The 18,276-nt window shown below is 38.3% G+C and overlaps 2 protein-coding genes across 2 annotated transcripts; one reads left to right on the top strand and one right to left on the bottom strand.

Moving 5' to 3' along the window:
• Positions 1-1,427: 1,427 nt before the first annotated feature.
• LOC111791212 (structure-specific endonuclease subunit slx1) lies at positions 1,428-4,282 on the bottom strand. Its single transcript, XM_023672473.1, has 3 exons — positions 4,004-4,282; positions 3,081-3,187; positions 1,428-1,641 (listed from the first exon to the last, which is right to left on the bottom strand). Exons 1-3 carry the CDS (start codon positions 4,213-4,215, stop codon positions 1,463-1,465), a joined length of 498 nt encoding a protein of 165 aa, XP_023528241.1. The 5' UTR covers positions 4,216-4,282; the 3' UTR covers positions 1,428-1,462.
• Positions 4,283-4,858: 576 nt separating this feature from the next.
• LOC111791833 (porphobilinogen deaminase, chloroplastic-like) lies at positions 4,859-8,260 on the top strand. The gene is made up of 5 exons (XM_023673317.1): positions 4,859-5,211; positions 6,387-6,792; positions 7,359-7,565; positions 7,690-7,867; positions 7,945-8,260. Exons 1-5 carry the CDS (start codon positions 4,985-4,987, stop codon positions 8,055-8,057), a joined length of 1,131 nt encoding a protein of 376 aa, XP_023529085.1. The 5' UTR covers positions 4,859-4,984; the 3' UTR covers positions 8,058-8,260.
• Positions 8,261-18,276: the final 10,016 nt, after the last annotated feature.

Genomic DNA, 18,276 nt, shown 5'->3' with positions numbered 1-18,276 from the left:
ATTTTAAAAAATAATGGATTAATGCACATTCCCATAATATAATATTTATATTATATAAAAGAATATTAATAGAATCGTTTGTATATATATATATATATATATATATATATATATTAATGAAATCTATTTGTATCATCGTGATTCATGAGGAATAGGTTGGCATTGGCGTTATTCCACTTTTTTTTTTTTTTTTTTTTTNTGCTTTTCGAGAATTTTAATATTTTATTTATAAAATTATATTAGGTTTATTATTTATTTATTTATTTATGTACGATGACCTTCCAACATAATACTATTCACTTTAAATATATGTGTTCCTCCTCTACTTTCGAATTTTTTTAAATTTTTTGATAATATCTTTATTTATATAAGTATGATATTTTCTTTAATTAGCCCCACGTTGGTTGAAGAGTGGGAACGAAATATTTCTTATAAGGGTTTATTCTTTAGTAGCACGTTTTAAAATCATGAGACTGACAGTGATACGTAACAGGTTAAAACGGACAATACCTGCTAGCGGTGGGCTTCGTCACAACGACAACACAACACGACTCTACTGCTCCAACGAGGATGAAAGCTGTTGGATGATGAAAGTCCCACATGGGCTAATTTAGGGAATGATCATGGGTTTATAAGTAAGTAAGGAAATAAATCTCGATTGGTATGAGACTTTTTGGGGAAGCTCAAAGCAAAGCCATGAGAGCTTATGGTCAAAGTGGACAATATCATACCATTGTTGAGAGTCGTGTTCATCTGACAAGGGCGACAAATTTCGTTTGGAAACAAACAAACTCATAAAATATTAAAGAAAAACACATATATAACATAAGAAAGGAAGGTTCACCATATGATAGTGTGACGATGCTTCATCATATGGTCTGTCATTTATTTTAAAGACTTACTAATTATTAAAATTAAAAGTTTCGGAGATGGCGTTAAAGTCAGCGGTGGGCGGGAAGTTCCGGGTGCCGCCGGTTGTACCGTCGTCGTTAATGATTGGGTTCGTGATGTCGACGAGTTTTTGGCTGTTTTTCCCGCAGCTTTTGAGGTTTAAATCGGACGTTAGAATGTTTGTAGGGTACGCGGCTTTGAGCGCGTGTGTAAAGAGTATGATCGCCGAGTGGATCATGCGTTGCTCATTTAATTTCAAAGTCCATAAGTTTTTATGGTAAGCGGTTAATTTACAAATTTGGTTATAAACTGTAAATTTAAGATATTATAATGAAACTTTTGAAAACTAGTATTCTACTTTTGAAAGTTGAAGGATATTTTTGAAACAAAATATTATCAATTTCCAACCAAATCTAACGGTAAGAGCATTTTTGAACTTTTTTGAAAGTTTGAAGTTACTATTAAAACTTATGAAATTTAAGAGTATTTTATTTATTAATTTTATTTTATGAAAGGTAAAGTTTAAGAAGATTTGATCTAATAAACAACTTTGATAAATATTGTAAAAGAATCAGAAAGGATCGAGTTCCCAATCAAACTCAAATTGAGTGCAATCAAACAGACCTTTCACTTTTCCCAGAGCTCTCTGTCTTTGCTTCAGCAATCTTAATGTCTGATCATCTACTTCTTCCTTTCTCATATGGCACATTTTCCTGCAAATTTCTTTCCATTTTGATTCAAACTCACAAGCTGCATACCAAAGTATACAAAAACAGCATCAGTAATGGTGTGGGAATGATTTTATCCAACATTTCTCGGTTCCAAAGCTCTAGAGAAATTTGATTATCAGGTTGGTGGTCCAAATAGAGCTTCAAAACATGATTTCTAAGTGTTTAAAATGTGTTTTGAGTGAAACCAATCTTATTTTTAAGCTCTTGGAAAGTCGGTCAAAACAGGCTCTTGAGATATGAACGTGAAGAATGTTCATAGCAACAAGTCCAGACGCCTACGCATGGGGCCATTACTGACGCCCCTTGCCTCCCGTCCTTTCTTTCTCTTGGTCTCACCCAGCAACCTCCAATTGTCACTGTGACTATTTCAACAAGTGAGCTACTGCGGATCTATGTTCCTGAACAGTCTAGGAGAAAGGCCACCTGCACAATGTGTTCGCCACCACACCGGCTGACTAGTGCATTGGCATGGTTTGCCTAATTGGCCATAACGACCCGCCTTCTTTCCTTTATCAGTTTAGTAAATAAAAAAAACTGAAAAACAAGGGGGCTTTCAAGCTGCTTTTTAAATCAGAAATGCTATAAGTTGCAGCTTGTTTCATTTCCAGGGGGAAAAATCAAATCAAAATACACTAAAGATGGAAGGCCCCATTTGGAAGGTATGAGTCCTAACATGCATATAATTTGGGAGCGGGAGATTACCAGACTAGCACAACTTATGCACACCTCAGCTATTCTCACCGGACAACAATCTCACCCTATGTACAATATTCTACATAGATCGGCACCATAATTTGAACTCATTCTCTCCAAGTTCTTCATTATTTACATGGTCTTTGTTGACAACTATGTCAATCCATGATGATTAAAATGCATCATATAATAAATATCAGCGTGGAGCAATGAATAAAGATTGTTTCTCAGGAAAATAGTACTCACAATACGAGAAAATCTGAAATATATTTGACCATTGATGTCTAATGTAGCAGCCCAAGTTCACCACTAGAAGATATTGTCCGCTTTGGCCCGTTACATATCGCCATTAGCCTCATGGTTTTAAAACGCGTTTGCTAGGGAGAATTTTTCACACCCTTATAGAGAATGTTTCGTTCCCCTCTCCAACTGATGTGGGATATCACAATCCACCCCCCTTGGGGGCCCAGCGTCCTCGCTGGCACACCGCTCGATGCCTGGCTCTGATACCATTAGATGGCCGAGTTGGTCAAAGGTGTCGGGTTAAGGTTCTGGTCCGAAAAGGAAAGTTCAAAGAGAACAATATCTGCTAGCAGTGCTAGCGGTGGCTTGGACTGTTACATCTAACTTAGGAAGATCACTACCAAAACAAAGAAACTAGGAAATATCTCACCTGTTCAAGAGCCCTAAGCAACATAATGTCTAGAATGACTACAATCACAAATAGGCAGGCAATGCCCTTGAAATTCTATTTTAAATGGATACCTTGACTTTGGTCTTTAAAACCATGAATTTTGCACGCACAAATCCAGGGTCGCCCCGCTCGAGTTGCCTTTGCACCACCTTTTATTTCACCATTATGTTGTTTTAAACTGTACAAGAATACAACTTCGTGACATTAAGAAATATTTGAATACCGCTTATGCAGAAAGGACATGTAAAAGCTGCAAAGTGCAAATTTGAAGCATATCTCACAACAGTGTGGGCATGATCCCAAAACACTCCCTATCTTACAAGCTCGAAAGAAAACCAATACCTCAACTGATTAATCAAGCAGTTCAGCATCTAAACCCAAGTTCTTTTTCAAAGACCAACCTCGTCTTTATCCACCAAATTGACTCAATACAAAGTTATATCCATAACAAGTGACACAATTTGAGCATATTTTTCAAAGAAATTGCACTTATTCACCTAGTAACGGTTGTAAATTGACATAAAGAATCAGATTCATGAACATTTTTGGTACATTCCCTTCTTCTATTCCCTTCTCCTATGCATACACCTACTGAAATTCATATGGTTCATCTCTCATATTGATACATGAATCATCTTGTATGCTTATATAAATGATCTTCTAGGATGGTTATTGAGATTGAGTGTCATTTTGTATTTACCTAGTGGCATTTGAGAGGAAGTGAGACTTTGTATATACACTTTGATTATTGTGATTGGTTGCAGTCCGTGGATGAATCACGTAAATCTTTGTATCTCTTTGTTTAATTTCTGTTCATGGGTGTGTGAGTTTGATCGAGTCAGATTATTCAACAATATGAAGCCAAATGTTTAACCTAAAAGCTCGAAATATCACTTTTCAAGGCTAAATCGAACACGACCTAGAAAAAATTTCAACACCAAATCATGGAATCTGGGATTCAAACAAGAAACGCAAGAGAAGAAATTCGACATACCGTCGATCAAAGTCGAGGGTGACTCCTACATAGGTTTTGATGGGGGGATTGGAGGAGATGATGAGATAAACGCACCATTTCTTCGGCTCCGGCTCTGATTTGACGATCAATGTTGGAACCTTAGTTGATGCAGAAGAAGAAGATTTCGAAACTTCTGAGCTTGAAATTGGGAGTTTTTGGCTACGAAATGTCTGAGAGAGCAGCCTCATCATAGTCTTCGTTCATCGGCGCGGGTTCGAACCTTCCCGTTTGGTTGACCGTTTTTCCCCCGGATTTAATTTGATTTAGTTTTAGGACATAGCAATATTTTAAATGTCTTAATTATGTTTATTTTCATCCTAAAGAAAATATGCACACTCATATTTATAAAAAATATATAATAAAATAAAATAATAGTCCGACCATAGAAAGGAGATCTGCCCCCGAGTGGACAAGTGAGGATCGAAGATCTATATTATATTTCGTCAAGACTCCGCTCTTACCCAAATTTTTGTCTGTATAAAAGACTATATTGTAATATTGTTATTTGACTTTTTAAAATTTATGGTAAATGTTATATTCCAGTCTGTTTGATTAAATTTTTGGAAAACAAAAAATTTGGTTGGATTTATGGGTTGATATTTTTTTTGTTGGACTGACGGGACAAACTCGAAAATAGAGTTACAACTCAACTAAATCGGTACCATACTTTAAAAAAATATTAAAAATATTTAAAATAAGGAAAAGCAAAACCAATCTTGATGGCCGGTCCAATTCGAGTATGAACAGATCAAACCGTCTTGAACCGGACCGTAAAAGTCCCTTTTTTATTTTATTTTTAAAAAAAAGTTTTGCAAATGGAAGTGAAATGGATGAGAATCCTATCTGCCAACGCGAATGCAGAGATTTGGCCTGTTGGGTCATCAAAAACAATCCCTTCTAAGCTAACCCATCTCCTTTTTTCTTTCTTCTTCTTCTTCTTCTTCTTCTTCTTCTTCTCAAATGGTTGCTTTATCTTCCCCTTCTGTAAGCCACTCTCCCATGGCTCGCCCTTGTAATCTTGCCTCCCTTTCTCTTCCTGGGTTCTCCTCACTTTCCCTTAAACCTCCGGCTTTCATTAATGCCCCCAAGAAACTTCATGGGCTTGGCCTCATAAGAGCCTCTGTTGCTGTGGAGCAGCAGGCAGGGAAGACCAAGGTTGCTCTCCTCAGAATTGGCACCAGAGGAAGGTATAACTTCTTTGTTTCGTGGGTCTTTTTTCGATTTTCTTTTGGTTTATGTTTTAGGATGTGTTCAGTTTCTAATCATGAGTTTGTGGCTGATTTGAGGGATAATGTAGGGCATTCAGTTGTTGTTTAAGGGTTTGGATCACTTCAATTTGTGCCTTTTAACTGTGATTAAGTTCTGATAAAGTGTTTATGCTGCTCATGCTATCAATCATGGCAGTGATAGTGTTTTACCTTACAATCTAAATGTTTGGATCCAATCTGGTGTTGTAGAGTAGAATCAGTTCTTCGTTTGAAGAGTAAAACTAATGTGAGATCCTACGTCGGTTGTGGAGGAGAATGGAACATTCTTTATAAGGGTGTGGAAACCCCTCCCTGGCATACGCATTTTAAAATCTTGAGGGGAAGCCCAGAAGGGGAAGTTCAAAGAGGACAATATATGTTAGTGGTGGGATTAGGTCGTTATAAATGGTATTGTCACTAGACATTGGGCGATGTGCCAGTGGAAGGATGAGCCCCGAAGGAGGGTGGACACGAGGCAGTGTGCCAACAAGAACGTTGGGCTACGAAGAGGTGTGGATTGGGGTCCCACGTTGATTTGAGAAGGGAACAAGTGCGAGAGAGGACGTTGGACCCTAAAGGGGGTGGATTGGGAGATCCCACATCGGTTGAGGAGAACAAAACATTCTCCATAAGAGTGTGGAAACTTCTCCGTAGCAAACGCGTTTTAAAACCTTGAGGGGAAGCCCGGAAGGGAAGCCCAGAGAGGACAATATTTACTAGCGATGGGCTTAGGTCGTTACAAATGGTATCAGAGCCAGACACCGGGCAATGTGCCAGTGGAAGGTTGAGCCCCGAAGGAGGGTGGACACGAGGCGGTGTGCTAGCAAGGTCATTGGGCTCAAAAGGGGTGTGGATTAGGGGTCTCACGTCGATTTGAGAAGAGAACAAGTGCCAGTGAGGACGCTGGGACCCAAAGGGGGTGGATTGTGAGATCCCACATCGGTTGGGGAGGGCGAAACATTCTTTATAAGGGTGTGGAAACCTCTCCCTACCAAACGCGTTTTAAAAACCTTAAAGGGAAGCCTAGAAGGAAAAGCGTAAAGAGGACAAGGTTACTTCATTTTCTATATGCTTGTTTGATTGGGTTTACTTTATCTTCTTCTGTGTCAGGACAGCCCATTAGCACTAGCCCAGGCTCATGAGACAAGAGACAAGCTCATGGCTTCCCATCCTGAGCTAGCTGAAGATGGTGCCATTCAGATTGTTGTAATCAAAACCACTGGTGACAAAATACTCTCTCAGCCACTTGCAGACATTGGTGGGAAAGGCTTATTTACAAAAGAGATTGATGATGCACTTATCAATGGTGACATAGACATTGCTGTTCACTCAATGAAAGATGTCCCAACTTACTTACCTGAAAAAACCATCCTCCCGTGTAACCTTCCGAGGGAGGACGTCCGGGACGCATTCATTTCTCTACGTGCAGGTTCACTTGCCGAGCTTCCAGCTGGAAGCGTCGTCGGTACAGCTTCACTGAGAAGAAAGTCTCAGCTACTGAATCGATATCCGTCCCTCGAAGTAAGTATGGTGTGTTATTTAATGGAAAAACATCCAAAAAGTTTATGTTCTACGTTTACATTGTTGTTGTGTATGTTGAATTCTGATTCTTGATGGAATGTTTATGTGTGAGATCCCACGTTGGTTGGAGAGGTGAACGAAGCATTTCTTATAAGGGTGTGGAAACCTCTTCCTAGTAGACTCGTTTTAAAATTTTGAGAGGAAGCCCTTGAAGGGAAAGCCCAAAGAGATCAGTATCTTCTAGCGATGGGCTTGGACTGTTACAAATGGTATTAGAATCAGACACTGGACGGTGTGCCAGCGAGTACACTGGGCCCCCAAGGGGGTGGATTGTAAGATCTCACATCGGTTAGAGAGAGGAACAAAGCATTCTTTATACGGGTGTGGAAACCTCTCACTAGCATACGCGTTTTAAAACCGTGAGATTGATAGCGATATGTAACGGGCCAAAACGGGCAATATCTACTAGCATGGTAGTGTTTAACGAGTCTTAAATCTTCAATCTTGTATGTTGGTTCTGATGCTCGCTCTCGTTTTTTCCATTGTTTGTTGGTGTCACTCGTTAGGTACTCGAGAATTTTCGGGGTAATGTCCAAACAAGGTTGAAAAAACTAAACGAAGGAGTAGTCCAAGCAACACTATTAGCTCTAGCTGGACTTCGACGTTTAAATATGACAGAAAACGTTACTTCGATCCTTTCAATCGATGAAATGCTTCCAGCTGTTGCTCAGGGAGCTATCGGTATCGCCTGTCGAAGCGACGATGACAAAATGGTGCGTTTTCATTGGCTATACAAATCAATATTTGTCCATGAAAGTTCATTGCTTGAGAAACACAACTAAATGACATCTTATTTGAGCTGAACTTCGCCATTCCCGTTTGGTTTCTCATTTGCAGGCTGAGTACTTAGCCTCATTAAACCATGAGGAAACAAGACTGGCTGTTGTTTGTGAGAGAGCTTTCCTCGAGACTCTTGATGGATCATGCCGAACCCCGATTGCGGGATATGCGTCGAGGGATGAAGATGGCAATTGTATATTCAAAGGGTTGGTAGCTTCCCCGGACGGAACCCGAGGTACGATCTCAAACGTTCATGTTCGAATGAAGTAACTTCTACATTGCTAGAACATTGAATATCTACATATTTTACAGTTCTTGAAACTTCTCGACGAGGTTCGTATGCCATCGACGATATGATAGCAATGGGGAAGGATGCTGGGAAGGAGCTACTTTCTCGAGCAGGTCCGGGTTTTTTTGATAGCTAGTTAGTTTAAAATTTAGGATAAAGATGAAGGCTTCATATCCAAATCTTCAAGTGAGTAGGAGTTATGTTCATCCTTTGTTTTGTTAATTGGTTGTGTAAATTAGAATAGAAATCATTTAGACTATCTTGGGTTCCTCAAATAAGTCTATGCAAACTAGCCATTTCTAATCCTCAAGCTCTATACAAACATGTGTTACTCTTTAATGGTCGTATTTGATCCGTTGATTGGATGATCGAACGCTCCGACCCGAACCGAAAGCTACCGAGCCTCTTCATGTTCACTTCTTCATTTACAAATGATACGTTTGGAATATAAACTCTCTTGTACCAGCTCAAGTTTACCGCTAGTAGATATTGTCCTCTTTGGACTTTCCCTTTCGAGCTTCCCCGCTAGCAGATATTGTCCTCTGGGCTTTCCATTTCGGGCTTACTCTCAAGGGTTTAAAACATGTCTACTAGGGAGAGGTTACACACCCTTATAAGGAATGTTTCACAATTCACCCCCCTCGGAGCCCAGTGTTTTCGTTGGCACACTGTCTGGTGTCTGGCTCTTATACCATTTATAACGGCCCAAGTCCACCTCTAGTCGATATTGTCCTCTTTGGGCTTTTCGTTTCAGACTTCCCCTTAAAGTTTTAAAACGCATCTATTAAAAAGAGGTTTCCACACCCTTATAAGGAATGTTTGGTTTCCCTCTTCAACACTGACGTGGGATCTCACACATATCCTTCCCTGTCAAGGGGAAATCATAAGGGCAAATCATGACATTTAGAACCATATCCTTGGTTGGGTGATTGGCAAAATGAGCAAAAGCTAGAGGGTTCCTACGCTCTAGAGCACCACCACCATGCTCAACTCGTTAAGACATACCATACTTAAACGAATATTAGCACCCAAACCCCAGGGTTGGGGATTGATTACAGTCCCGTCATACCTCGTGATCAGATAAGGGTTCTGAGCATCAACTCTTGGATATGCAAGACGAACGTAATGATAATGAGCAGGAGAGCATATAACATCGAGGTATGTTGTCACGAAAGATCACACATCAGCTTCACCGTTTATAAAAAAGACCTTGTCCAGCATCCTTGTGAGGGATTTGAGATGGCTTGATACCAAGATTGAAAGGAGAAGGAGAAGGAGAAGGAGAAAAAGATATAACCACAAGTCAGAATATTTGTTAAAATCACCGTAATTAAATGGTGGATAACAACTTTATATTAATAATCATTTACAGAATCAAATAAATCATAGAGGAAATGAAAAAGAGCAATAAATGGATACACAATATTAGCCTATGATCAAGGGTCAAATATGATACCTATAATAAATTGTAATGAAGACTAAATATTCTCGACAATACAATATATTAGTTTATAATCAAGGGTCAAATATGATACATACTATATATTGTAATGGAAAGCTAACATCATCATCACTCTGCATCAGCTTCATCACTCTATGGAAAGCTAACATTCTCATCACTCTGCATCAACCTCATCACTCTCCAAATAGTTGTAGCTGTAAGTTCAAAACTTTAGGAGATGGATATTTTTTTTCATACATATATATATATATATATATATAAAAGAATAAATTTTTGAAAACATATTCACATACTATACTTTTCTTACTAAAAAAAAATATTATTAAAAACATATGAACAAAATAGACTAAAATAATAATTAGTATTTATTCACTATTAATGGTGTTATTTTAATTTGTCATTTATTTTTATGAATAAACTTTAAATTTATATTATCTTGGTCAATAAAATTTTAATTTACTTTATTACATAATTAATAAATAATAACACACTTATTTGTTGATATTATTTAATTATATTAGGCTTATTTAGGTCAGCTTCATATATATATATCAATTAGTAAAATTATTGGTTTTTACAGCGTTTGGAAGAAATTACCATACAATGACTGTCACTTCCGCCATTAGAATATTCTCCAAGCTCCCTCGCATGGTGGTTTTCCGTAACCGTATTTTGCCTAAACCTCTGATGAAACCCTACCAAAAGCACCTCCTCCGTCGACGACGACGTCCAGTTCGGCTTTCGATCTCAGGCAACGTCTGAGGTAGAACAGCGCCGCCGTGCAGAGTATGGCGCAGAGTCGTCCCCACAGTACTACAATCGCTACCGCAACAATTACAGTTACGAGATCGAACTTCTTGGTTGGGGAATTTTTCGGCGGTTTCCAGCTGTCGGAGGACGCCAGCGATGTAGTTGGGGCGGCGGCGGCGGTAGGGAGATGAGAGATTGATTTCTTCAAACCTTTTTCGGAGTGTGTGAATGTTTGCTGAATCACCACACCTAAATGGGGTGAGAGTTCTCTTATTTATAATCATTTTCAGGATACAGAAATATGGTAAATTACAAATAATATGGAAATAGTAATAAAAGGAAAGTATAATAAATGAATGCAATATATTTGCCTTTAATAAGAGGGCAAATATGGTAAAGGCAAATATCTAGTGAACGGTCAACTATCCTTAACACCCCCCCGCAAGCTGAGCGTCGGATTTGAACGAACGTAAAGCTTGGATCTGAAAAATTCAAAGAGAGGTCGAGAAATACTCTTTGTGAAGATGTCAGCAACTTGGAGATGAGAGGGTACATATTGTGTGTGAAGTTTGCCAGCGATAACAAGTTCTCGAAGAAAATGATAATCTAGTTCAACATGTTTGGCCCGCTTGTGAGAAACGGGATTAGAGCTCAAAAAAATAGCACTTTTGTTGTCACATAAGAGTAAGGGCTGCTGTGAAATAGGGACCTTGAGGTCATGCAAAAGATGCATAACCCAAAGAAGTTCAGCAGCGGTTGTGGCAAGAGCACGATACTCAGATTCACAGCTGGAGCGTGAGACAGTAGGTTGCTTTTTGGCACTCCAAGAAACCAGATTGTTACCAAGATAAATAGAATAGCCGGATGTAGAACGACGAGTATCGGGACAACCAGCCCAGTCAGCATCCGAATAAGCGACTAGCGTACTAGGAACAGTGGATGGACGAAAGGTAAGACCAAAGTGGAGTGTTCCTTTGACATAGCGAAGAATACGTTTGACAGCAAGAAAGTGATCTGCAGTAGGGGCATGCAAGAATTGACTGACAGAATTGACAGCATAGGCAATATCTGGACGCGTAATAGTCAAGTACTGAAGGGCGCCAACAAGAGATCTGTAGAGAGTAGGATCAGAGAAAGGAGAACCATCAGCAGTCAGGTGTTGAGAAACAACCATGGGAGTGTGAACTGGTTTGCTATCGAGCAACTGAGCACGAGTAAGAATATCTCGAGCATATTTTAACTGACTAATAAAGAGACCATCAGGAGTGGGTGAAGCTTCAAGACCAAGAAAGTAACTGAGAGAACCCAAATCTTTGGTAGCAAACTCAGAATGAAGCTTGCGAGTAAAGCTGTCAATAAGAGATGAGTTGTTGCCGGTAACAATAATGTCATCAACATAAAGAAGCAAATAGATAATGTTAGATTGCTGATGAAAGACAAAAAGGGACGTGTCAGCGCGACTGCAAGAAAACCCAAGTGTGAGAAGAAATGAGCTAAAACGCTGAAACCAAGCACGAGGAGCTTGCTTTAAACCATAGAGGGCTTTCTTTAATAGACAAACATGAGTGGGAAATCGAGGATCAATATACCCAGGAGGTTGTTCCATATGAACACGTTCAATAAGAGTTCCATTGAGAAAAGCATTCTTGACATCAAGTTGTCGAAGAGGCCATTTATTTGTGACTGCAATAGAAAGCACAACACGGACAGTGGTAGCTTTGACAACCGGACTGAAAGTGTCAGTGTAGTCAAGACCAGGAACCTGAGTATAACCTTTGGCAACAAGACGAGCCTTGAAACGCTCGACAGATCCATCAGGCAAATATTTAATACGAAACACCCATTTAGAGCCCACGATGTTGGTGTTGGCAGGGCGAGGAACCAAAGTCCAAGTATCATTTTGTTGTAATGCTCGAATTTCTTCATCCATGGCAGCCACCCAAGCAGGATTCTTAGCCGCAGATTTGAATCCTTTTGGCTCAGTGGATGCAAGAAGAGCAGAAAGAAGTCCAGATGAGCCCAAAATACCAAGATTTGCTGGATGACGAGTCTTGAATATACCAGCTTTGGCTCGTGTGATCATAGGATGAGTGCCCAAAGAAGAGAAATCAACAGGAGGTTCAATAGAGGTCGAATTAGAAGTCGAGGGTGGCAAAGTGGAACCTGCAAGAGAAGTATCAACCTGCACAGACTCATCTACAAGGTCAGAACAAATATCACATGGGGATGAACTGGATCGAGGAGTTTGCGGTGATGAAGTGGTAGGGGGGGATGAATCAATATGATGAAAATGTGGTTCTAAGAAATTTGAAATAGGAATAGAGGAAAGAGGTTGGGTCTGGGAGCTAGGGATAGCAGGAAAGTGGGTTTCATCAAATTGAGCATGACAGGTGATATATAGCTTAGTGGTGGCCGGATCAAGACAGCGGAACCCTTTATGAGCAGGACTATAACCCAAAAAAATACAAGGAATGCTGCGGGGAGAAAGCTTGTTAGGCATATAATCACGCAAATAAGGATAAACACGACAACCAAAGGGATGAAAATTGTCATAATGTGGAGTGTAGCCATAAAGGAGTTCAAAGGGTGACTTACCTCCAAGAAGTGGAGTAGGCAACCGGTTGATAATATAAGCTGCAGTGCTGAAGGCGTCAACCCAAAAACGAGAAGAAAGATGAGAGTGAAAGAGAAGGGCCAAGCCAGTCTCAGTCACATGACGATGTTTTCTCTCAGCACGACCATTTTGAGCAGGTGTATATGGACAAGAGAGTTGATGGTGGATGCCAGAATTACGTAAATGAGTTTTGAAACAAGTACTAGTAAATTCGGTACCACCATCGCTTTGAAATACCTTGATACGAGAAGAATATTGATTTTCCACAAATTTTTGAAATTGAAGAAAAATATCAAAAAAATCAGATTTAAATTTTAAAGGGTAAAACCAAGTGAATCGAGAATAATCATCAATAAAAATAACATAATAAAGGAAACCCGAATTTGATTTGACGGGAGAAGGACCCCAAAGATCACAATGAATAAGATCTAACACATGAGACGACCTACGTTCATTGCGGGAATAAGGCAATCGATGACTTTTCGCAAGCTGACAAGTATTACATAATGATGGAGAAGGCAATAAAGACGTAAGAGAAAGATGACCTTTTCTATTTAAAAAAGAAATAACAGAATGATTCACATGACCTAGACGAGCATGCCATAAATCATATGAGGCACGTAAAGATTTGTTTCTAAGGGCTGAAATAAAAGCAGAGTTGCCGCGCTCCAGCACATATAGCCCTCCATCTCTTTTACCGGTTGCCACCACCCTTCCTGTTTGACGATTCTGGATAGTAATAAGATTATTAGTAAATGTAACGGAGAGAGGAAAATCAGACGTTAATTTACTTATGGAAAGAAGATTTTTAGTGAGGTGAGGGACAACCAAGACATCTAACAAGTGAATATTTGGAACAGGAGAAAGAGTACCGGTGTGGGTAATGGGTAGGGATGCACCGTTTCCTACAATCACAGAGTCCTTACCCGTGTAATTTTTAGACTGATCCAAAATAGATGGGTCGGCAGTCATATGGGCCGAAGCTCCAGTGTCCAGAAACCAATCAGCAGTATCGGGTCCAGCAATAGAACATGACGTGTTAAAGGCTTCAGCAAGGTGAGCATGAGAAGAATCAGGTCGAACATACCGTTGGTTGCAGCGGTCAGCATAATGGCCCTCTTTGCGGCATATTTGGCAGTGAGGTGGTCGACGACCTTGACTTGAGTGGGTTCGTCCTCGATTAAAAGAGTTGTTTTTGTGAGAATAAGAACGACCTCGCTGGTTGGTAAAGGAAGCAGGGTGGCTTCCATGGGTGCGACCACGATTAGTGACTGTGAATGCTGTAGGAGTGGAGTTAGAGGACTCAAGGGAGAGCTGAAACAACTCAAAACTTTCAGCTTTAGAGACTAAATCTGCAAAACAGGGGATAGAGGTGAGAGCCATCTGAGCAGTAGAAAAAGCTGAAAATTCGGTGCCGAGTCCACGAAGGAACCAGTGCACTTTATCAATGTCCTCGACCGGTCTGCCGATGGCATGAAGTTGGTCACAAATTTTTTTGAAGGCACGGGCATACTCAGCAACAGGTTTGGTGCCACGTTTCATCAACTGCAAGTCATCCTTGAGTCTCAGTTCACGAGCTTTCGACTGATGGCTGAACGTAGTTTCCAACGCAAGCCAAACATCACGTGCAGTAGAGAGACCAACGACAACAGCCATGGCTTCCTCAGTGAGAGAGGAGAGCAGGAGACAGAGAAGTCGTTGATCGGCTGCTCTCCATGCCAAATATTTGGGGTTGAGTGTTGAAGAGGTTTCTGGTTCAAAGCGAGGTGGTGGAACCATAGTTCCATCGACATAGCCCAGCATGTCTTGACTCTCAAGGAGAGGGAGAAGTTGGCTTTTCCAAAGAAGATAATTGGAGGAAGAAAGTTTGATGGTGATCATATGGATTAGAGTATTGAAAGGAAGAAGATGATAAGAAGATTCGGAAGCCATAGAGAAGAAAGGATCAGGTTGTTAAACCGAAAGGGCTCTGATACCATGTGAATGTTTGCTGAATCACCACACCTAAATGGGGTGAGAGTTCTCTTATTTATAATCATTTTCAGGATACAGAAATATGGTAAATTACAAATAATATGGAAATAGTAATAAAAGGAAAGTATAATAAATGAATGCAATATATTTGCCTTTAATAAGAGGGCAAATATGGTAAAGGCAAATATCTAGTGAACGGTCAACTATCCTTAACAGAGTGTAACGACGGGGAAGTTTTTTTCGCCGGCGGGAGTTTCTCCGCCGTGGGATTAGACTGAGTTGACTCGGATTTCGGATTCGACTGAGTTGACTCGGATTTCTTCCGCGTTTTACTCGGCTTTATTGTCTTACAGCCTGAATCCACGATGATTTCGCCTTTAATCGGCGGCGGCGGAGGCGGTGTATTGAACTCCGGCGACAAAGAGAGTTCATCGTGACATGGCACGGCGGCGTCGAGCGGCACAGTTGCAGAGGACTTCTTGAATCGAAAACGAAGCGACGGAGTCCGGCGGTTCGGGGAGGCGATCGGGTTAGCCTTTTGGCGTTGAACGTTGGGGGAAGATCTGAAGCAACGGAAGAGAAAATGGAGTCGGGGCTTGTCGGAAGATTCCGCCATGGGAGAGCAAAAATGGAGCAGAGGAAAAGGAAGAAGGGCCGTTGAAGTGAGTTTTTATTTTAAAGGAAATAAAATTATTATTATTTTTTTTTTAATTTGATATTTTAATTAATAAATGATTTTATGAATTTACAACAAAAGTGTGCCTGCCTAGTAATTAATCATTTAATTACTAATAATTATGATTATTTTATTTGTGAAAAATTTGAGGTTATTAGTGTAATCTTAAACATCAGAAATGCCTAAATAACACAAATGGTTTATAGTATTACGGATGAAATTGAGTGTATCTTTGTAACATTATTGATACGACCACTTTGTAATTATCACAATGATTTGATTTAAATCGTTCATATAAGTGTTGATTTCAGGACTTAACAATGTGATTTTGCCCTCACAGAGGGTCGGAGAGAGACTTAGTTTATAGTTTGGTCATAAATAAATTGTTCATTAAGATATAAGACGTAAACTTTTGACTCAACTGTAATTATAAACATTTCACGAAGGATTGACTTGCGTGTAATGATTACATTTATCAACACAACTTGTCATACACTGTTTATGAATGCTATCCAATCAAAATATTTAATTAATTAACTTGTAACTAATAGAACAATAAAAATTCAACCGAACTCATATGGGATAAATATATATTGAATTATTTTATTATATTTAAGTATAATTAAAATAAAATATTCCATTTATAAATATATTAGATAGTGTTGAGTGTTTATGAAGTAGAATTGTAATTTAAGTTTTTTTTTTCTTTTAAATGAGAATGGTAATGGATTTTAATTTGTTGACTTTGACTAAATTATGGGATTGATGATAGAAATGACGTGGAATTTTATGATGGGAAGATAATAATAATAATAATAAATAATAAAATGGTAATCGATGTTTTATCTGTTAAAATATATATAATTTTCGAATATTTTTTAAAATAATATGATTTTCAAAATTAAAAAATGTTTGGTTATATAATAATAAACGACCGTTGATTTTTTTTAATTTAAAAATTAAATATATTTTTAAAGAAAGCAACTGATTGTATTTTTTTTAAGAATAATTAGAAAAAAAAACAGTGTTTTCAAAGGCCATTACATACTTATTCTAACATGATTTGTATTAAAATATATAATTTTTGCTGCAAAAAATGGTCCTATTAAAATATACAAAAATTTAAAATTGGCCAAATTACCAAATTATAATTAAAATATATATATATTATCATTTATGTAATGTATTTAAAATTAAATAAGTCTTCTTCAATACAAGAATTAATAAAATAGGAATAATAATAATAATAAATAAATAAATAAGATGAGATATTACGCATATTAATAACAATTCCACGTAATTTCAACGTTGAATTTCTTACCAAATTAAAAATAAATAATAAATAAAATAGGAAAAAAAATATTATGGGTTGCTTCTTCGCCAAGGCTATAATTGGACACCAACTTGTCTTTGCTTCATATATATTTTTTTTAATTTAAAGTAATAAATCACGTTTTTTTTTTCTTATTTATTTATTTATTTTGATAAAATATAAAATTCGAGAGAGACGTTTTTCACGAATTATTTGTTAATATGAATATAACCTAATTTCCAAATTAAGAAAGCGCCAAACGAATTCTCCAAATTAAGTTGTCTCACAGGGACGGAAAATGCAATCTCATACAATCAGGGTTCATAGTGGGACCTATCTTCTCGTGTGGGTAAAGTTGGATGTATAGTACTTTTTTAGAGACGATTCACGCACATTTGCATGAACTCACTAAGCGTGCTCGTATACATGCCCCTAAGTTCGACTACGGGCTAGCGCACGTTTGCGTTGTCATAAAAACCAATGTAAAAGGAGCGTGTATCGTATCATGATGTACGTGTTCGTACAAAATATATTGTTGAAGTATCATATACTCGCAACATACAACATGCATGAGGTCTTATATTTTTAAATTTGTAACAATTCTGTCTAGTTTCGTTAAATTTCTAACCTAATTGGATATTCAATTTAATCATAATCTACTCTGCGAAGTCCAATCCCTTCGGGAGTAAATATAAAAAGGAACACTTTTTTTTTTTACATTTATTAAATAAAAATTTGGTACGTCAGGTGAGAAGAAGAGCTGCTACGGAACGGAACCAATCTCGGGGACGGGAATTCACCGGAGGAGATGACGGTGAGGTTGCCGGAGATTAACTTGGAAATGGACTAAAAGAGAAATAGTACAAAAACACTCATAAATGGTGAGGTTGCTGGCCCATACAAGAGGACGTGGACTCACCAGGCGGGCTTGCACATCTCTTGGGACTGCTGGTCGAGATAGCACTCGCTAACGGATTGTTGTCAGACACCCAGAGGGAATAGCAACTGTCGTATCATCATGGCGAACATGATGATCATAATCAGTCTCGTAGGGTACGCATTTCTACTCATCATAATGAGAAAGTATTTCGATGCATGTGACTATACAATTATGCATGAGGTCCCCATACTTTCCATCATGACATGAAAAATGATTCACGACAACCTCTATTCTTTCACAACATATTAAATCCGGTAATTATGCATACATAGTTCTTATACATTATTTCATACATAACATCGTCATCCTTTAAATTCTTATTCTTAAAATTTTTTGTTTTCATTGTTTCTAAATTGTGTCTGAAGTCAATTTTAAATTTTTTTAAAAAAATATTCTAATATTATTTCACTGTCGGATCACATCATTCAAAAATATTGTTTATGTTGGTGCAACTTAATAAATAAATAAATAAATAAAATATAGAAGTTTTGGAAAAACGCTGTGATGGCCTCTTCTTAAGACAATAGTTCCTTCATCAATCGAACATGTTAAAAAGAATTTATAAAAAAAAAATTATACAGGGGAATAATCTATGTGAGGTAAATGAGAATTTGGAAGAGAGTTTTA

The sequence above is a fragment of the Cucurbita pepo genome, chromosome LG03 (genome assembly GCF_002806865.2).
Source record: "Cucurbita pepo subsp. pepo cultivar mu-cu-16 chromosome LG03, ASM280686v2, whole genome shotgun sequence".
Lineage (NCBI taxonomy): Eukaryota > Viridiplantae > Streptophyta > Magnoliopsida > Cucurbitales > Cucurbitaceae > Cucurbita > Cucurbita pepo.
The sequence above is the reverse complement of the archived record's forward strand: the minus strand, read 5'-3'. Positions and strand labels throughout refer to the sequence as shown.